Source organism: Gopherus flavomarginatus, chromosome 4, assembly GCF_025201925.1.
Source record: "Gopherus flavomarginatus isolate rGopFla2 chromosome 4, rGopFla2.mat.asm, whole genome shotgun sequence".
NCBI lineage: Eukaryota > Metazoa > Chordata > Testudines > Testudinidae > Gopherus > Gopherus flavomarginatus.
This window is the reverse complement of record NC_066620.1, coordinates 75,785,226-75,802,405: the sequence shown is the minus strand read 5'-3', so window position 1 is coordinate 75,802,405 and position 17,180 is coordinate 75,785,226. Positions and strand designations below refer to the sequence as shown.

At 41.9% G+C, this 17,180-nt stretch overlaps 1 protein-coding gene across 11 annotated transcripts in view; it reads left to right on the top strand.

Annotated features, from left to right (window-relative positions):
• SDCCAG8 (SHH signaling and ciliogenesis regulator SDCCAG8) overlaps positions 1-17,180 on the top strand; it is a 147,573-nt gene that overhangs the window by 6,302 nt on the left and 124,091 nt on the right. For all 11 annotated transcript variants that reach the window (XM_050950399.1, XM_050950396.1, XM_050950397.1 and 8 more), the window contains exons 2-4: positions 7,561-7,713; positions 7,819-7,904; positions 17,044-17,157. In XM_050950399.1, coding sequence (XP_050806356.1) covers positions 7,561-7,713; positions 7,819-7,904; positions 17,044-17,157 — 353 coding nt within the window. The remainder of the gene's footprint in view (positions 1-7,560; positions 7,714-7,818; positions 7,905-17,043; positions 17,158-17,180) is intronic.

Genomic DNA, 17,180 nt, shown 5'->3' with positions numbered 1-17,180 from the left:
ATGATAAATAGGCAATCAGACATTCAAAGTCCTAACTCAGTTGAATGGGTATTGTTGGTCTTACTCTTTTACTTTTCTAATGGGTTTAAATGTACTGTTTGTCTGAAACAGTATTCCAGAAGTACATTATGCACCATTTTGGCTGTCTGCCTGTGGCTCGAGTGAAGTCTCTATATTTTTGCTCAGTAAATCTTTCTTGAGCTGTCAGTTGCCGTTGGGTGTGGGGTTTTTTGTTTTTGTTTTTTTCCCCTTGTTTTCAGTGAATGGGTTTAGATGGAAAAAGAATTTGTTTCCCTTATAGGCCAGTTACTTGTTACACATGACTCACTTCCCTATGCTCCTGATTCTGCTGTGATTATGGTTCCAGTGCCTCCAACCTTCTAACAGACTTTTTTCCTATTAGGACTCATGTGACATCTGTGTATGTAAAGTGGGGCCATGCTTTGTATTTATAGCCAATAACTGCCAGCAATTTTCCTGTAAAAGCTATTCAATTTAGGCCTTTGACCTCAGTTGCTTTCATAGTAATATATACCCATTTAGTATGAATGTGGTTCTTATTTTCCCTCAAATTATGTTGCTTAGCAACTGTTTCCTCTTAAATTATCACTTCCTCTGTCATTGTACTATTATCTTAAACTGTTTTCTGTGTCTTTTTGGGTAGCTCATCCTTTAACTTTGTCTTTATTGTGGTAAGTGATTCTAGTCCTCAAAGAACTCTTGTGGTATATCTGAGTTCATGAATGTGGTGGCTTCAGAGCCTCATTTTAGAAGAGGGCTTTCAGATTCTTGTACAAGAATCTGGAAAAAAAAAATTCTCTTGTTTAGGCATTGCAAACGTTGCTCAATACTTTCTCTCCTTTTTCACTTCAACAGCAAATTGTTATTTCAGTAATTTTTTGTCAAAGTTGATCACCATCACCCTTGAATTATAGTAAGCTCTTCAGCATCATATTTTGCTTTGCAGGTTGCTGACTCCAACCTTTAACTTTCTTTTTTTATTAACAAGTTAAGTACACCAGTAAAATAGCTCTACAGCACCAAATATTTTATTGTTTACACTGATGCAATAAAATTCAAATATTAAAAGGTGCCCAAGAATAACCGTTTTTATTAGGTTTACTCCAAATATCAAAACTGTAATCAATGTAGTATTCTGGAAAAGGACACCTTAATACATTTTTTTTTTTTTTAAAAGAATGGGAGACTTCAATATGTTCTGCACTGGCACTCACTAGGAAAAAATTGCAAGGATAATAAAGCTTCACATCTCAGGGCATAAATTGATCTTTAGCTGGTATGTGGGAGACCTTTTCTCTTATGCTGTTTAAATTTAAACTCCTTGGGGCTGGGCCCTCTCGATCTTATCTGTCTAAAGCTCTATGCATAGCTATGAAAATAATTTTTTAATAAGTCCAATATTGCATGTTTGGGTGCATTATGGTGCAGGGAAAGTGTGTATTCACATGTTCATAAGGTGCCCTGCACAATGTGATTTTTTTTTTTTTATTAGGATTTCTGGGTGTGACTCTCATTTAAATACTAAATAACATAAACTTTTCTCTGAGACATCCAGTGTTGGCTGCTGTCTGCAGTAGGATACTGGAATAGATGCACCATTTGTTTATCCCGTTATGGCAGTTGGTCTGCAACTATCATATTTGATCGATGGATAATGGCAGTGTTCTTAAGATGCAGTTAAATATTTTCTTGTAATGTGTATTGTCAGGTCTGGTAGCCTCTGTGCCATTTTCAGTCATTGTGAGAGCTCCTATAAACATTGACAATCAAAGAGCTTTAATCTGGTTAGGTTATTTTTTTGAAGGTCTTAATCCAGTTTACTGTTGTACTGTAAGAATCAGTTAGGTGGGAGTCTGACCTAACTGGACCGTTTAATTTGTCCCTCTGCTAGCAGCCTCATCCCGTATCTTCAGCATCATCTATTAGAAAATGATGTATCAACATAATCTTATGCAACAGAAACATATGTTCTGATTGTTTGTATTGTTTATAATATAAAAACAGAAGACTAAAGGACACTCAAATTTTATACATGGAAAATTACACTACTGCATACAAGCAATCTTACAACATCATTCAGAAGATTTTTACTGAGGGCTAGATTCTGTAAGCCTTAATTAGAGGAGTAGTCTGACTGATGTCTCATACAATTAGTCCCACTGACATGACAAACAGGATGAATAAAATTTTGTTGGGTTAGGCACAAAACTAATATTTGGCAGTTTTGTATTGTAATTCAATATTACGTTAAATAGTAGCTCAAATGCCTAATTTGTCCTCCACAGAAGTTTTCTGTTTTGTCAGATTTAAAAAATGATTCTACTTTGGCAGAAGCAGTGGAAATATATCTAATCCTACTCCATGACATGTATCCTGTGACCCTAATGTCTTGAATTAGCTCTTCATCTCCATGTTATCTAATTATACCCTTTTAGGGTTCCAATTGGAGTCATTTAGTCTAGCCCCTAATTCTCAGTTTGCCAGGCCTTCAAGCATTTCATGTATGAAAACAGTCACTATAACTTGGAACTCATCAAGTGTTGAAGAAACTCTGGCATGGAAATGTCTGTTGCAACACTATTGTTTCTAAAGCCTGCATTACTCCAGAGCCCTAGAAAATGGGGTATGCCAGTCCTCCCACCCAGCCCCTAGGTAGCAGAAAAGACTAGCCTGAAAAGTGTGGACAGCCATTTGTATTGTCGTGCAGAGGCTTCGCTTCCATTAAATAAATGAAGAGAAAACAAAAAAAACTCTAGTTGTTATGGTTGTGAGGAAAACTTTCAAAATGTGAAGTGAGTGTAACTGATAGATGCTTGTAGAGAACTTGAAACAATAGCTCTGAGATGTGAACTGTCTTTCGTTGTTAGAAATACTTTCTTTCATTCCTGCCAAGGTATCAGTGACTTGATGGGGCAGAGCGCTAAATGAGAATGCAGGCTTTTTGAAGGATCCCTGTCTCACTTTCTTAGACTATTTGTGTAATAGGCACTGTGCAAACTCATGGTAAGAGACTGTCCGTGTCCAAAGATCTTACAATCTAAATAGACAAGGCAGACAAATTGAAGCAGATGAGACTTTCTCCTACTGTTTCCCAGCTGTAAAAGGGAGATGATGATATTTCCTAAATTGCTTGCCCAAGGCCCCGTGGTCTATAGCAGAGCCGGCAACTAAACCCAGATCTCCTGAGTTCCAGACTAGTTGTTTTAACTGGGTCACAGCTTGACTCTGGCTTGGACCCTGCAGCCTCGCAGGGTCCTGGGACCAAGCCCTGGGTTAGACTGATTTTCAGTCTATACACAAGGGAATTAGGCTTGAGCCTGAACCTAGGCTTAAATTGCAGTGTAGATATACCCTGATACAACAATATGGTTACTGAGTTCCATGGTAAAATAAGAAGCAATAACAATTAAAACTTTAGCTTTTCAGATGATACACACATACAAATCCCTAGGTTTTTGTGCATTTTTTTGTGGGGTGGACAGTGGTAGAGGCATCCCTCCCCGCCCTCCCCGATCCCATTGGCCAGGAACAGGGAACCGCAACCAATGGGAGCTTCAGGGGAGGTTCCTGGAGGAGTGGCAAGCAGCGCATGGAGCCCTGCGTTCCTGCTCCCTCAGGGACCGCAGGGACATGGTTCCAGCTGCTTGCCAGGACCGGGGCCAGGGCAGGCAGCCTGCTGCATCCCATACCCCTCCTGCACCCCAACCCCTTGCTGCATCCCACACCCCTTCTGTGCGCTGCTGCCACCTCAGAGTCACTCTAGGTAAGTGGCTTCGGGCTCTGGCCCAGAGCCCTCCTGCACCCTGCCCCCCAACTCCCTGCCCTGAGCCTCCTGCTGCATCCCACACCCCTTCTGCACCCCAGCCGCCTACTTTGGGCCTCCTGCTGCATCCCACACCCCTCGTGCACTCAAACCCCTTGCCCTGAGCACCCTGCTGCATCCCACACCCCTTCTGTACCCTGAGCCCTCTGCCTGAAACCCAATCTTCTGCCACATCCCATACTCCCTCCTGCATCCCACACCCCCAGCTCCCTACCCTGAGCCCCCTGCCACACCCTGCATACCTCCTGCACTCCCTGCCCTGAGCCCCCACCACATCCCTCTTGCACTCTCTGGGGGCAGGGAGGGGGCGAGTTGGGGTGGGGACTTCGGGGAAGGGGTTAGAATGGAGGCAGGGAAGAAGCGGGGCAGGGGTGGGGCCTTATGAAAGAAGTGGAGTAGGGGCAGGGCCAGGGGCAGCGAGGAGGGGATGTCAGTGATGCGGCCCTCGGGCCAATGAACTAGTCCTCATGTGGCCCTCATGGTCATTTCAGTTTGAGACCTCTGTTCTACACTGAGCACTCAGTCCATTGAGGAGAGGGAAAGATTAACCTAAATATACAGAAATCTGTGCAACCCCATAGGTTGGATCCCTAATCCATGAACTATTTGAACTCATTTAAATAATTTTTCTTAAACATTACATGAATATATTGTCTCGTACAATAGCATTAGAATTTATAATCCCTATTCCATGATGAAATATCTTTGAGCTATTACATATTTAATTAAAACTATCTTTAGATGGATTTTTTTAATAAAATGGTTTTTGAGGGGGAAAAAAATCTTTTTTTTTTTTCATCAATTTTTATCCACCCTGCACAGAGCTAAGGTACTATTGATAATTATATTTTTATTATTATATAGTGTAAAGTTTGCAATAACCATTCTAAACCTGTCAAACAGTTGAAAAGAAATTTCATAATTAAAACAAATGTAGGTAATATTTAAAATACCTTGAAAACACAAAAGACCATATTTTTGAAATTGCCTTGAGTTTATCTGAAAACATTTATGGTAGAGTTAAGAAGTCGTGCTGCAGTTGTCAGTCCTAGATATCGGTTATATTGTCTTCACGTTTTTGGCCAAGTTAAAGAGACTTGGCTGTCAAACAATGCCAGCTTAGTGCAAAAACAAACACACAAACAAAAATAGGCATTGTACTAAAAAGTTACATTGAAAATGAAAGGAAAATATTATTGTCACCATTGTGTGATTGGATTTGGTTCATTCTGGAAAGACTTTATAAAATATTAGAAATTGTTTTCCCATTTCTTCCCAAGCACTCAGTGGAAATATCTGTTCTTAGTTAACTTCCAAGTCTGTTCAGAACTCACCTTATACTTTTATTTAATTGCCATTGTAAATCGACAAACCTGTTTGCTGAGCTTTAAGATAATTTTTAACAGTTCTGTTGAATAATGCTTTATTTGTGGCTGTCATTAGAATCCCCAGCACTCCTCTTAGAGACTGATCGTGCACATTGTATCAAGCATAGCTCTTAAAACTATGAGCAGTCTTGTTGAACTCAGGCCATGTCTACATCTAAAATTTTGCAGCGCTGGTTGTTACAGCTGTATTAGTACAGCTGTATAGGGCCAGCGCTGCAGAGTGGCCACACTTACAGCAACCAGCGCTGCAAGTGGTGTTAGATGTGGCCACACTGCAGCGCTGTTGGGCGGCTTCAAGGGGTTTTGGGGAAGGCGAGAGCAAACCGGGGAAGGAGACCAGCTTCGCCGCGGTTTGCTCTCGCGTTCCGCGAACCACCCTGCAAACCGCAGGGAAGGAGACCTGCTTGTTCGGGGAACGCGAGAGCAAACCGCGGCGAAGCTGGTCTCCTTCCCCGGTTTGCTCTCGCGTTCCGCGAACCACCCTGCAAACCGCAGGGAAGGAGACCTGCTTGCTCGGGGGTTCGGCGAACGCGAGAGCAAACCGGGGAAGGAGACCAGCTTCGCCGCGGTTTGCTCTCGCGTTCCCCGAACAAGCAGGTCTCCTTCCCTGCGGTTTGCAGGGTGGTTCGCGGAACGCGAGAGCAAACCGCGGCGAAGCTGGTCTCCTTCCCCGGTTTGCTCTCGCGTTCGCCGAACCCCCGAGCAAGCAGGTCTCCTTCCCTGCGGTTTGCAGGGTGGTTCGCGGAACGCGAGAGCAAACCGCGGCGAAGCTGGTCTCCTTCCCCGGTTTGCTCTCGCCTTCCCGGAACCACCCAGCAAACCTCAGGGAAGGAGACCTGCTTGCTCGGGGTTCGGGGAACGCGAGAGCAAGCCGGGGAAGGAGACCAGCTTGATTACCAGAGGCTTCCTCAGGTATGCTGGGATACCTGCTTATTCCACGGAGGTCAAGAAAAGCGCTGGTAAGTGACTATACTTGATTACCAGCGCTGGATCACCAGCGCTGGATCCTCTACACCCGAGACAAAACGGGAGTACGGCCAGCGCTGCAAACAGGGAGTTGCAGCGCTGGTGGTGCCCTGCAGATGTGTACACCTCCTAAGTTGCAGCGCTGTAACTCCCTCACCAGCGCTGCAACTTTCTGATGTAGACAAGCCCTCAGTGTGGTTGTTTATGGTAGTAAGTGTTTGCAGGTTCAAGTCCATAATTAGTAACTGAGGCCTCTTCTACCCTGGGGATTTCAGTCAGCAGTGAAATATTGGTGTATCTGCACCAGTGCATACCTCTATTGTGGATTGCCATTTGCACTAGTGTGGTTAATGTAGCTATGTTATGTAAAGCCTCCGCTCAAATGCAATTGTAAGATCTGTAACTTGTATCATTAAGTTCTGCAACCTTTTTGCAGACTTTGTAACTTCAGTTATTGTTAGCATAGCCTTTTAAGTTTTGTAAGCTTTGCAAGCTCTGTGGCCTTTTCAGGTTGCCACTTATATGAACTTCCAAGCTTTGTAATATCCCATCCCTCAGAGAGGGTGTGAATGAGGGAGTGTGAACAAGGGAGTGTATGTGAGACTGGGCGGAGAGGAACTGCAAGGAGAGAGGAGACAGATGAGTCTGGTATCTGCTCTGAGAAGGCAGTTATGAAGTGCTGAAAAGAAAAGAAGAACCTGGTATGCATGAAAGGAACTGGTCTGGGAATGCTTCTCGGTGACAGACACAGAAAGGAAACTCATTGTATGTGACAGGAGCCGCCCAGTTCCAAAAATAAGAGGAAGAAGGCATGCACACAAGCCTCTGCTTCTTGACCCTCTCAGCAGCTGGATTCGTGATCGCTGATAGACACAGCAGATCTACCATGCTTTGGCTTCTCGGCCTCCATGCTGTCTCCGGTAACTCTCTGCCTGTGTAAGTGTGTGGGTGCACGAGGGTATGAATGCAGTGAATGTGTGCGTGTATGAATAAGCTCCATCTCTCTTCTATCTGACCTGACAGCTGCATTGTAATAAAACTAATACAAGTGTGACCCTGGGTTGGTTTTTAGGGGAACCTAGGTAACAGTTCATGTCTGCCTGAAACAGGTAAACTGCATTACTGTAAATTGTGGTTTACAGTGGCTTTGCCTGTCTGTTAGGCAGTTCCTGGTAGCTACTCACCAAAGGTTCAAATGAAGTTAAAGCCTTAATTCAGGCAAAGCCTGAATATATTTCACCCTACTATCTTTTTATAGAGTTAAAATATTAGTTCTGTAAATTAATCTAGCTTTGAGTTGCTTTTTCATCAGAAAGGAAAGACACTGTGTTTGTGATGGCTGATACATGTTGTTGTTTGTAGACCGTGCTAGTAAAAGTATCCATCAACTGAAATATGCCTTGGTGGAAGGAGATCCCACAGCGGGAGAAAGTGAAGTTGCATTTGACCAGTCCTCCACAGGTAATGATGAGAGTTGGGAAACGGCCTGGCAGGAACTGCAGCACAATCATGCAGGTAAATGTTACTCTGGGACAGCTAGTCTCAGAACTGCAGAGCAAAATTATTGTATGATTTCCGTCAAGTCTGATTGTTAACCAGTAGTTTAATTTTGTTCCTTAGTTAATCAGCTTAAAGCTTTATTGCGGGAGCAAGAAGGACTAGAAAGTGAAGTATCTCCATCAAGGAGGAGGAGGATGTCACCCTCAGTATGTATTCTCTTCTAGTTTCTTTATGTAACTTTGAATGAGTAATAACTTGTCCCAACAGGCATATTATCCACTATCCATGAAGAATAGGAGGCCCCAAATCTCTGTAATCATCCCATGGGTGGGAGCGGGGTTGGCTACTTCTCAGCAGAGAGAGGGTATTTGTGAGTAATTCTCCTTTGTAATCTCTTTGAGAACTAAAGATGGGGAAAGCCCTATATGAGCTATTAATTTATTATGTCCATAGTAGAAGAGTGACAAATCTCTTCCTATGGAATCCAGGCCTTCACTTCCCCTTGGTAGTACGGATGGCACCCATGTGTGTATGGCTTCCTCATCTTGGCTGCTCCTTTCTCCTCCAGAAGTTAGCACTTTGTTTTGGAAATGAAGTCTGTTTAGAGCGTTTTGCCTGAGAGGATGGTTCCATAAGGGCAGGTGATGAAGGGATCCTACTTTCCTCTGTGGCTACTTACTGCAGCCTTGAGGTTTGGATGATGGTGTACCCTTTGCCTTTTGTACAATTGCTTGTTGATCCATGTAACAGCAAACCCTATAGCTCTGCACCAAAATTCTGCTGCTTAGGGACACACGAGGTTTGCTGTGGAAATTAGCTTTTTGGTGTAGGAAGGTCCTCCCCTGAGGAATCTCCTCGCGTCCATCCCTCTTGCAGTGGAACTGCACTCTGCACTGGGATATATGGAAAGTCTTTCACCTCCATGGGGCCAGTTCAAATCAGTTATTACTCTCGGATGCTTGTTCAGTATCAAAGATTAAATTGATTTGGCGATATTGCTCCAGTTCTACTCTGTGACAGCCTCCAGTGACTACTCTACCCTATCCTATTATGTTAAACAGTCATAATAATAAAAAAATTGATTCCTTGAAGTGATCTCTCCATGTCAGGATGGAGGCACAGTGGGTAGGACAATGTGTTGAATCCTGCACCAATGATGAGTTAAGTATTCTGGATTTTTTTTCTTCAACAGCACATACAATATTTTAACAAAACAAGGATATGAATTTTTGAATTGACTATGTCAGGCATGTCAACATGAGAAACTTAAAATATTTGCTTCTGCAGGTAACTCAGTTGTCTTCACCTTCGTTTTCCTGTTTGTTCATAATCTGGAAAAGAAAAACAAGCTTTCCTGCTTTTTCAGGTCCCAAACGATTTCTCAATTTGGAATGAATTAGTCCAAAGGAAGAAAATATTCTTTCTACACCAACAGAAGAAGCTACTGCTGTTAAAAGTGAGATGATCACTTCAACAGTCTCTGAATTCAAGTGCTTAAGTGACTTCCACCAGTTCACTGGTGTGACTTTCTTCAGAACATCATCAGCAGACATATATTTCTTGAATGGTTCACTCTTAGCTCTGAAGTTTATTATAGTTGGCATTATGGAGGGATGATGGCTATGACATGGACAGCCAGCAAACTCCTCTTCTTTAGCAGTAAAGGTTTGACCCTGGTACCAAGTATTGAGAATATTTGCAAGAAAATGAGCTTGTAATTTAACTCTGTCATTGCGTATTTCTCTTGTCAAGATCTCACTCAATTCCTTCCAAATTTCAACAGCGTCATCGATTAGAACAGCTATTTCCCTGTATTTTGTTCTAGGCTACAGAAATAGGCTTCAGGGTACTCGGCATGTGTTCAACATTTCTCTTAAGCTGAATGTTGAGAACTTTGGCTGTGACGGTGCTATCTATTTTTTTTCACAATTTTGGTCACAAACTGTCATCAGATTAGGCCAGTTCTTGACATAGTGCTCAAAATAGTCCACTATTGAGTTCCATCACACGTCTTGAAGGCTGCGGGGGGATATGCTTGCTCTATATAAATATATCAGGGGGGGTTAACGTTAGGGAGGGAGAGGAATTATTTAAGTTTAGTACTAATGTAGGCACGAGGACGAATGGGTATAAACTGGATATTAGGAAGTTTAGACTTGAAATTAGACGAAGGTTTCTAACCATTAGGGGAGTGAAGTTCTGGAACAGCCTTCTGAGGGAAGTAGTAGGGGCAAAAGACTTTTCTGGCTTTAAGACAAAGCTTGATAAGTATATGGAGGGGATGTTATGATAGGATCGTTAATTTGGGCAATTGATCTTGGGTTACCACCAGATAGGTCTGCTCAATGGTCTGCGGGGAGATGTTGGATGGGAGGGGAACTGAGTTACTGCAGAGAATTCCTTCTTGGGTGCTGGCTGGTGAGTCTTGCCCACATGCTCAGGGTTTAGCTGATCGCCATATTTGGGGTCGGGAAGGAATTTTCCTCCAGGGCGGATTGGCAGGGGCCCTGGAGGTTTTTCGCCTTCCCCTGCAGCGTGGGGCACGGGTCGCTTGCTGGTGGATTCTCTGCAGCTTGAGGTCTTCAAACCAATTTTGAGGATTTCAATAACTCAGTCCTGGGTTAGGGGTTGTTATAAAATTGGATGGGTGGGGTTCTGTGGCCTGCCTTGTGCAGGAGGTCAGACTAGATGATCATATTGGTCCCTTCTGACCTATGAGTCTATGAGTCAGCTTGGTTCCTCCCACGTTTTTCAGAGCAGCTGCTGCAAAGTGTTGTTATGGAAGTATTTTTGCAATTTTGAAAACATTAGCCTTTATTTCTGGAACACTGAAGTCTTTGGCTAAGGATTCTCTACTAAATAATTTCTTCCCATCTTGGATACATTTGCAGCATTATCTATGACCAAGCTGCGTAGTAGACATTTGATTTTTTTTTCCCTCACAGTTTGTTATAGCTTTTACTGCTACTTCTTGTAAGTATTCTGCTGTTGGTGCATTTCCTGATGTATCAATCGTTTCTGTAAGGAAGACATTCCCTTTGTCTGTCACACAGGCAAGTACAGTAGGATCATTGTGGATGTTGCTCCATCCATCAATACTCAGGTTAACAATTTTACCCTCCAAACCAGGTATCGGCAACCTTTGACACGTGGCCCATCAGGGAAATCCGCTGGCAGGCCAGGACGGTTTATTTACCTGCAGCGTCCTTAGGTTTGGCTGATTGCAGCTCCCAAGAGCCATGTTTCGCCATTCCAGGCTAATGGGGGCTGCAGGAAGTGGCAGCCAGCACATCCCTCAGCCCACGCTGCTTCCCGCAGCCCCCATTGGCCTAGATTTCCCTGATGGGCCACGTGCCAAAGGTTGCCAATCTCTGCTCTAGACCTTTTGCACACTGCTCAATGTCTCTTTCATACACTTTATCTAGCAATTTGCTTGCGACATCTGCTCTGTTGAGTGGACTGTATCCTGGTCTTAATGACTGAACCATGTTAATGAAGTGTGGCTTCTCAATCATATGGAAAAGAGTTTACTGCATGAACAAACCAGGCAATTTTTTCATCAGTTACCTCTTTGTAATCTGCGTGTTCTTATCCAAACTTATCTATGGTTGTTTCTGGGTGATGGAGATTTTTTTTTTTTTTTCTTTCTTTTTGCTACAGGTGATGTACTGTGGCTATGTGACATACATGATGTGACTGAAACACTATCATTGGCAGATAACTCTGAAACTATAGAAAATGATAGTGATCTTGAAGGTGGATAGTCGTCAGAATCCTGTATGTTGAGGATGGATTCTCCTAAACAAAATGTCAATGTAGTTATTTAATTATTATTACCAAATTGTTCATTTAGTATTACTCTTTGTATTCATTGACACTCAGTACTACTTTAAAGGTGAAATTGTAAAAGGAAGATCTGCCTATTTCTGCTATTTAGTTTATCACAACTGCACCTAAAATGATAGTACCGTAAAGTAACAACTACGGTATTTTCTTTGCTCAAACATGAGAATTCAAGAGTAGTCCAGAAGGAAGACAGGCAGTCCTAAAGAAAGAAGTATGAAATAAAAACGTTTGCCAACCTGAAGATCCTGCATGTTCAGACACATTCCTTTCATCATCTTCAACACAGCTTCCTCCTGAGAAGGAACACTTCTTATGATGTTATTTCGTTCGGGCAACCAGGCCTTGCATTTCTTTGTTGCACTGTTTTGCATTTTGCAGGCATGCCTGTCTTACCCCCAGGTAGAGGAACTTCATTAAAATATTCCCAGACTGGGTCTCTTTTATGGGCTGCTGCCATTATAGGTTTTCCCTTCTAGTGAGAGAATGATATGGTAGATCTCAAATCAATGAAGGCTAAATTCAGAAAGACCTCAAAACTTCTGGAGTATGCTGCTCAAACAGTTTCACCTTTGTTTCTACTGTCTGTCCTTCCCTTCTCACGTTTATCTCCAGACTTCTTCTTCTTGTCCAGTTCTCTTCTGCCCACAACAATCTTCTGTTCATTGAACTTTTTGAAACTTTGCATTTTTAGACAGAGGTAAGGGATTGACTCTGTGTACACAAATTTGCAGAGGGACAATAGGATTGAGCTCTGTTATTTCTCATCTCTATATATTATTTATTTAATAACATTTTTACTGTTAAAAAGCATGTTACCTTTGGGGACACAAATCCACATTTTGAAAACTGCAAAACTAAGCATCTCTGATGGTATCTTCTTGACTGAGCACTGAGTCCTATTGGGTAGATAGAAAGATTAACCTAAATAATCTGTATAGAAACTGTGGAACCCCATAAGATTGGGTCCCTAATCCATGAACTATTAGACCTCATTTACAAAACTTTCCTTAAACATTACGTGAATATAGTGTCTCGTGCTATAGAATTAGAATTTTATAATCCGTATTCCATGATGAAATGTCTTTGAGCTATAATGTATCGTAATTAAAACTATCTTTAGGTAAAATGTTTTTTGAGGGAAAAAAATCTACCATAAAAAGCCAATTTAAATGAAAAAAAAAATCATTGATTTTTATCCACCCTGGTTACAGTCCTGTATCAATGCCGCTGTAGTGCCATAGCATAGATGCTTCCTTCAGCAATAAAAGAGGTTTTTCCATTGCTGTAGCTAGTCTGTCTCCCCAAGCAGCAGAAGGTAGTTGATGGAAGGTTGACCTAGCATTATCTACACCGGGGATTAATTGAGTTTAGCTCCGGCACTAGGAATGTGAATTTTTCACATCCCTGAGTGCCATAGCTTTGTCAACTTAACTTTTACTATAGCCCAGGTCTTAGTCATTTTGAAAATTTTACCCCTTGTCTCTGAAATTTTCTATTTCTTCATGCATTTGGGTTTCCTTTCATATTTTGGAGCGGATTTAATTAGTAAACACATTTTAAATGGAAAGAATGGTCCTAGAGAATCAAAGATGTTAATATGATCCTGTTTCTATCAGGGTCCTGTGGGATCAGTTCTTGGACCTACGCTATTTAACACTTTACATCAATGACCTCAAGAAAACACAAAATCATTCTTGATAGTTCGCAGATGACCCCAAAATTGGGAGTTGGTTAACGGTAACTTCGTTCCTGTCTGTAAATACAATTGTGGAAGCAAAAATATTTGACGATGGACTTTTTAATCTAACAAAGAAAAGTATAATACAATTCAGAGGCTGAAAATTGAAGCTAGACAAATTCAGACTAGAAATTGGGCATAATATTTTACTAATGAGAGTATTTAACTATTGAAACAGTTTACTAACGGGACTTGTGGTGGATTCTCCATCACTGACCATTTTTAAATCCAGATTGGATGCTTTTCCAAAAGATATGATCAAGGAATAATTTTGGGGATGTTCCATGGTGTTATTCATGAGATGAAATTAGATGATTACAATGATCCCTTGTGGCCTTGGAATCCATGACTCTGAAAATACCCTGTCACTTTGCAATCTTAACAGTTTTAAACAAAGTTTGGGGTTCTGAGTACAGACACTTCAGCCTGCTTAGTTCAAACAACAACAAAACAATCTCACTATCATTTGACAGTCTTAGGTTATATTAAAGGTGAGAACAACTGTTCTTTGTGAGGGAAAGAAAAAACGTTGGTGTTAAAGTCCAGTCCCATTTCAAAACAAAACACAAACAGGAGGAGAAAAAAGAATGGTTTGGGTATTGACTCTTACTTGCAACCTCACTGTTTGAAAATTACAGGTATAGCACAGTCTTATCAGCTATTGTCCGGCTATGCTGAAAGAAGGACAGGAGACACTGGATGAGGTTTAATCAGGCCACAATTTTATTAACAACTGTCTGGGAATAGTCGGCAGATAAAAGTGTACAGTGCAGGTAATTCCATGATCATTTCCATATATACCTTGAGAGCTACTGTCATCATCTACCATCATCCTGGTCCCCAGCCCACCAGCTGCTGGGACCTTGCCATCCCCCTGCCCCTCAACTGAGGATTAAGATGGGCTATAAGAAGAGAGGGTGTTGCAGTGCCAGTCACAGGAGCCCCAAGTCCCTCCTCCCATTTTTCCACTCCTTTAACCCATGTTTGCCCTACTAAGTGATCAATCCTTCCCCCCCAGAGTCCCCATACCTCCTCCAAATCTGCTGTGGGGAAGGTCAGAAAAAAATCCCACTTCACCTAGTCCAATCTGTCAGTGAGGGAAAAATTCCTTCTAGCCCCCCAGAGCAGATCCTGACTAAAACTGATCTTTTGCCACTTCCATGGGTAGGAGCATGTACTTATGTAACCTCCCCTCTCTTCCAGTCATCTGGGGGGCATGGAGCAGCATTTCCATGCTGCATGGCTGCTGCAAAAACCATTCTTTGTCTCAGTCCCTTAAAGAGGTACACACCTTCCTCCAGCAAGCCAGACAACACTCCTCTCTCCCCCCGCCCCCCCCCCCCCCCCCCCCGCTTAATGTGCAGTGTGGTCACTCTGAGACCTGGCAAATGCATACCAGCATTGAGCGTTTTAGGGCTCCTTTTTGGTAACAGGCTTACAGGTATGTTGCAAAAAGGAGTAGTCTTGGCAGGCTTCTCAAATGAAAAGAGAGGGGTTAAAACAAATAGAAATACAAAGGGGTGTTTTTAAAAAGAAAACACTATTACAAGGAAGGGAGTGATGACAGGAGCCAGATGATGTTTGGAGTTCAGACAGAGCCAATGGAAGTGGCAATATCATCTGGGTTCCTCTCTTTCTGCTTGGTCTGATCAGGACATCTGTCAGGGTGAGGAGGACAATAGCCCAATTGTGTCATTGGATTCTGGGATCCCAGGAGATGATGGGTGTGGCAACCATGATGGTGAAGCTCACTTCTTCCTGTTTTCCTATCTTTCAGTCAGCTCCTCATCCCCCAACCCCCAGGCCTGTTTTTAAGGACCCCGAAAGGGGAGTTTTAATTTCTAACTCAACAATTTTGCTCTATTGATTTCTGTTTTAACGACAAATCTATATAATGACAGAAGTATTACTCAAAGACCATTGCAGTGTAGCTAGAAATGGTTCTAATATTGTTAATAAGTTTTAAAAATGAATACATTTTAACAAGTAGCCTGTCATAAATTTTGTTACAATCTGAGTGTCAATTTTTAAATCTCAGAAATTGGGATTTTATTTGCTAGAGAGGTGAAAGAAAGGTTATACTCACCAAAAGAACAAAAATGAACCCCAAAACTTAGAGGCCTTTTAAAAGTCATTATAACTTAGCTTGATGAACAGATTTCTTTACCTTCTCAGTTAATTTATACTGTACTCTTAAGAATAAGTGCTGTAATATTAGATTCACGTGTAATAATGGAGCCGTAGGATGCATCAGGAGAGGTATTTCCAGTAGAGACAGGGAAGTGTTAGTACCATTATACAAGGCACTGGTGAGACCTCATCTGGAATACTGTGTGTAATTCTGGTCTCCCATGCTCCAGTTTGAATTAATCTTTCTTAAGCAAGTGCAGAGCAGGGCTACTAGAATGATTGGAGGAAAGGAAAACCTGCCTTATTAGAGGAGACTCAAAGAGCTTGGCTTGTTTAGCCTAACGAAAAGAAGGCTGAGGGTAGATATGATTGCTCTCTATAAATACATCAGAGGGATAAATACCAGGGAGGGAGAGGAGTTATTTAAGATAAGCATCAATGTGTACACAAGAACAAACGGATATAAATTGGCCATCAACAAGTTTATGCTCTAAATTAGGCGAAGGTTTCTTACCATCAGAAGAGTGAAGTTCTGGAACAGCCTTCCAAAGGGAGCAGTAGGTGTAAAAAAAAAAAAAAAAAAAAAACCTAACTGGCTTCAAGATTGAGCTTGATAAGTTTATGGAGGGGGTTGTATGATGGGACCGCCTACAATGGCATGTGGTCCATTGGTAACTGCCAGGAGCAGAAATCCCCAACAGTTGGAGATGGGACACTAGGTGGGGAGGGCTCTGAGTTACTATAGAGAACTCTTTCCCAGGTATCTGCCTGGTGGATCTTACCTACATGCTCAGAGTCTAACTGATTGTTTGCCATATTTGAGATTGGGAAGGAATTTTCCTCTGGGTCAGATTGGCAGAGACCCTAGAGGGGGTTGCCTTCCTCTGCAGCATGGATCACTTGCAGGTTTAAATGAGTGTGAATGGTGAATTCTCTGTAAGTTAAGTTTTTAAATCATGATTTGAGGACTTCCATAGTCAGCCAAAGGGTATAGATCTATTACAGAAGGGAGTGGGTGAGGTTTTGTGGCCTGCAATGTGAAGGTCAGACAGACTAGATGATCATGATGTCTCTTCTCGCCTTAGTCTGTTAGACATATAATCCCTACTTTGTACAGACTTCTCAAATGTAATTATCATGCTGTTATGATACTCCCATAATATATATTATACTTTTTTGTATATTCATCCTTCTACAGTGTGTTGGTACACTACTGAAGAGTACATATGTGTGATCATGTCTCCTTATAGTGAATACAGTGTGTTGACGATCAGCCCTAATATCTCTCTTAACCAACCACTCAATTGACCATCAAAAATTGGTTGCTCAGTGGAAGTGGTCTTTTATAAAGGTGGAACAGAATTGGGTATATTTTAGGATTGTCTCTTAAGACATTGAGTCCTTTAGTAAAGGTGGTCTCTAGTATAGGTTTCACTATATTACTACAATAGCATGAATAGTTCATCAGTGTTTTTGAACAAGATACTTTCTTTTTAACACTTTGCAAAAATGTATTAAGTATGAATAGGATTCTGTGAATGGAAACAACTTTCTGTGATGCAAAAATTAGAGAAAAATGCTGATTATAAAATATTTATTATGCTTAATTTACTTATTTTTTTTCCCCCCAGAGAACTTCAGAAGCTGCAGATCAGAGTTTGCCTACGCTTTGTGATCTTGTTCCTATCATTAATGATCAGTCCCAGTACATTCACCACTTAGAAGCTGAAGTGAAGTTTTGCAAGGTATGCAGCCTGCTTCACCCATT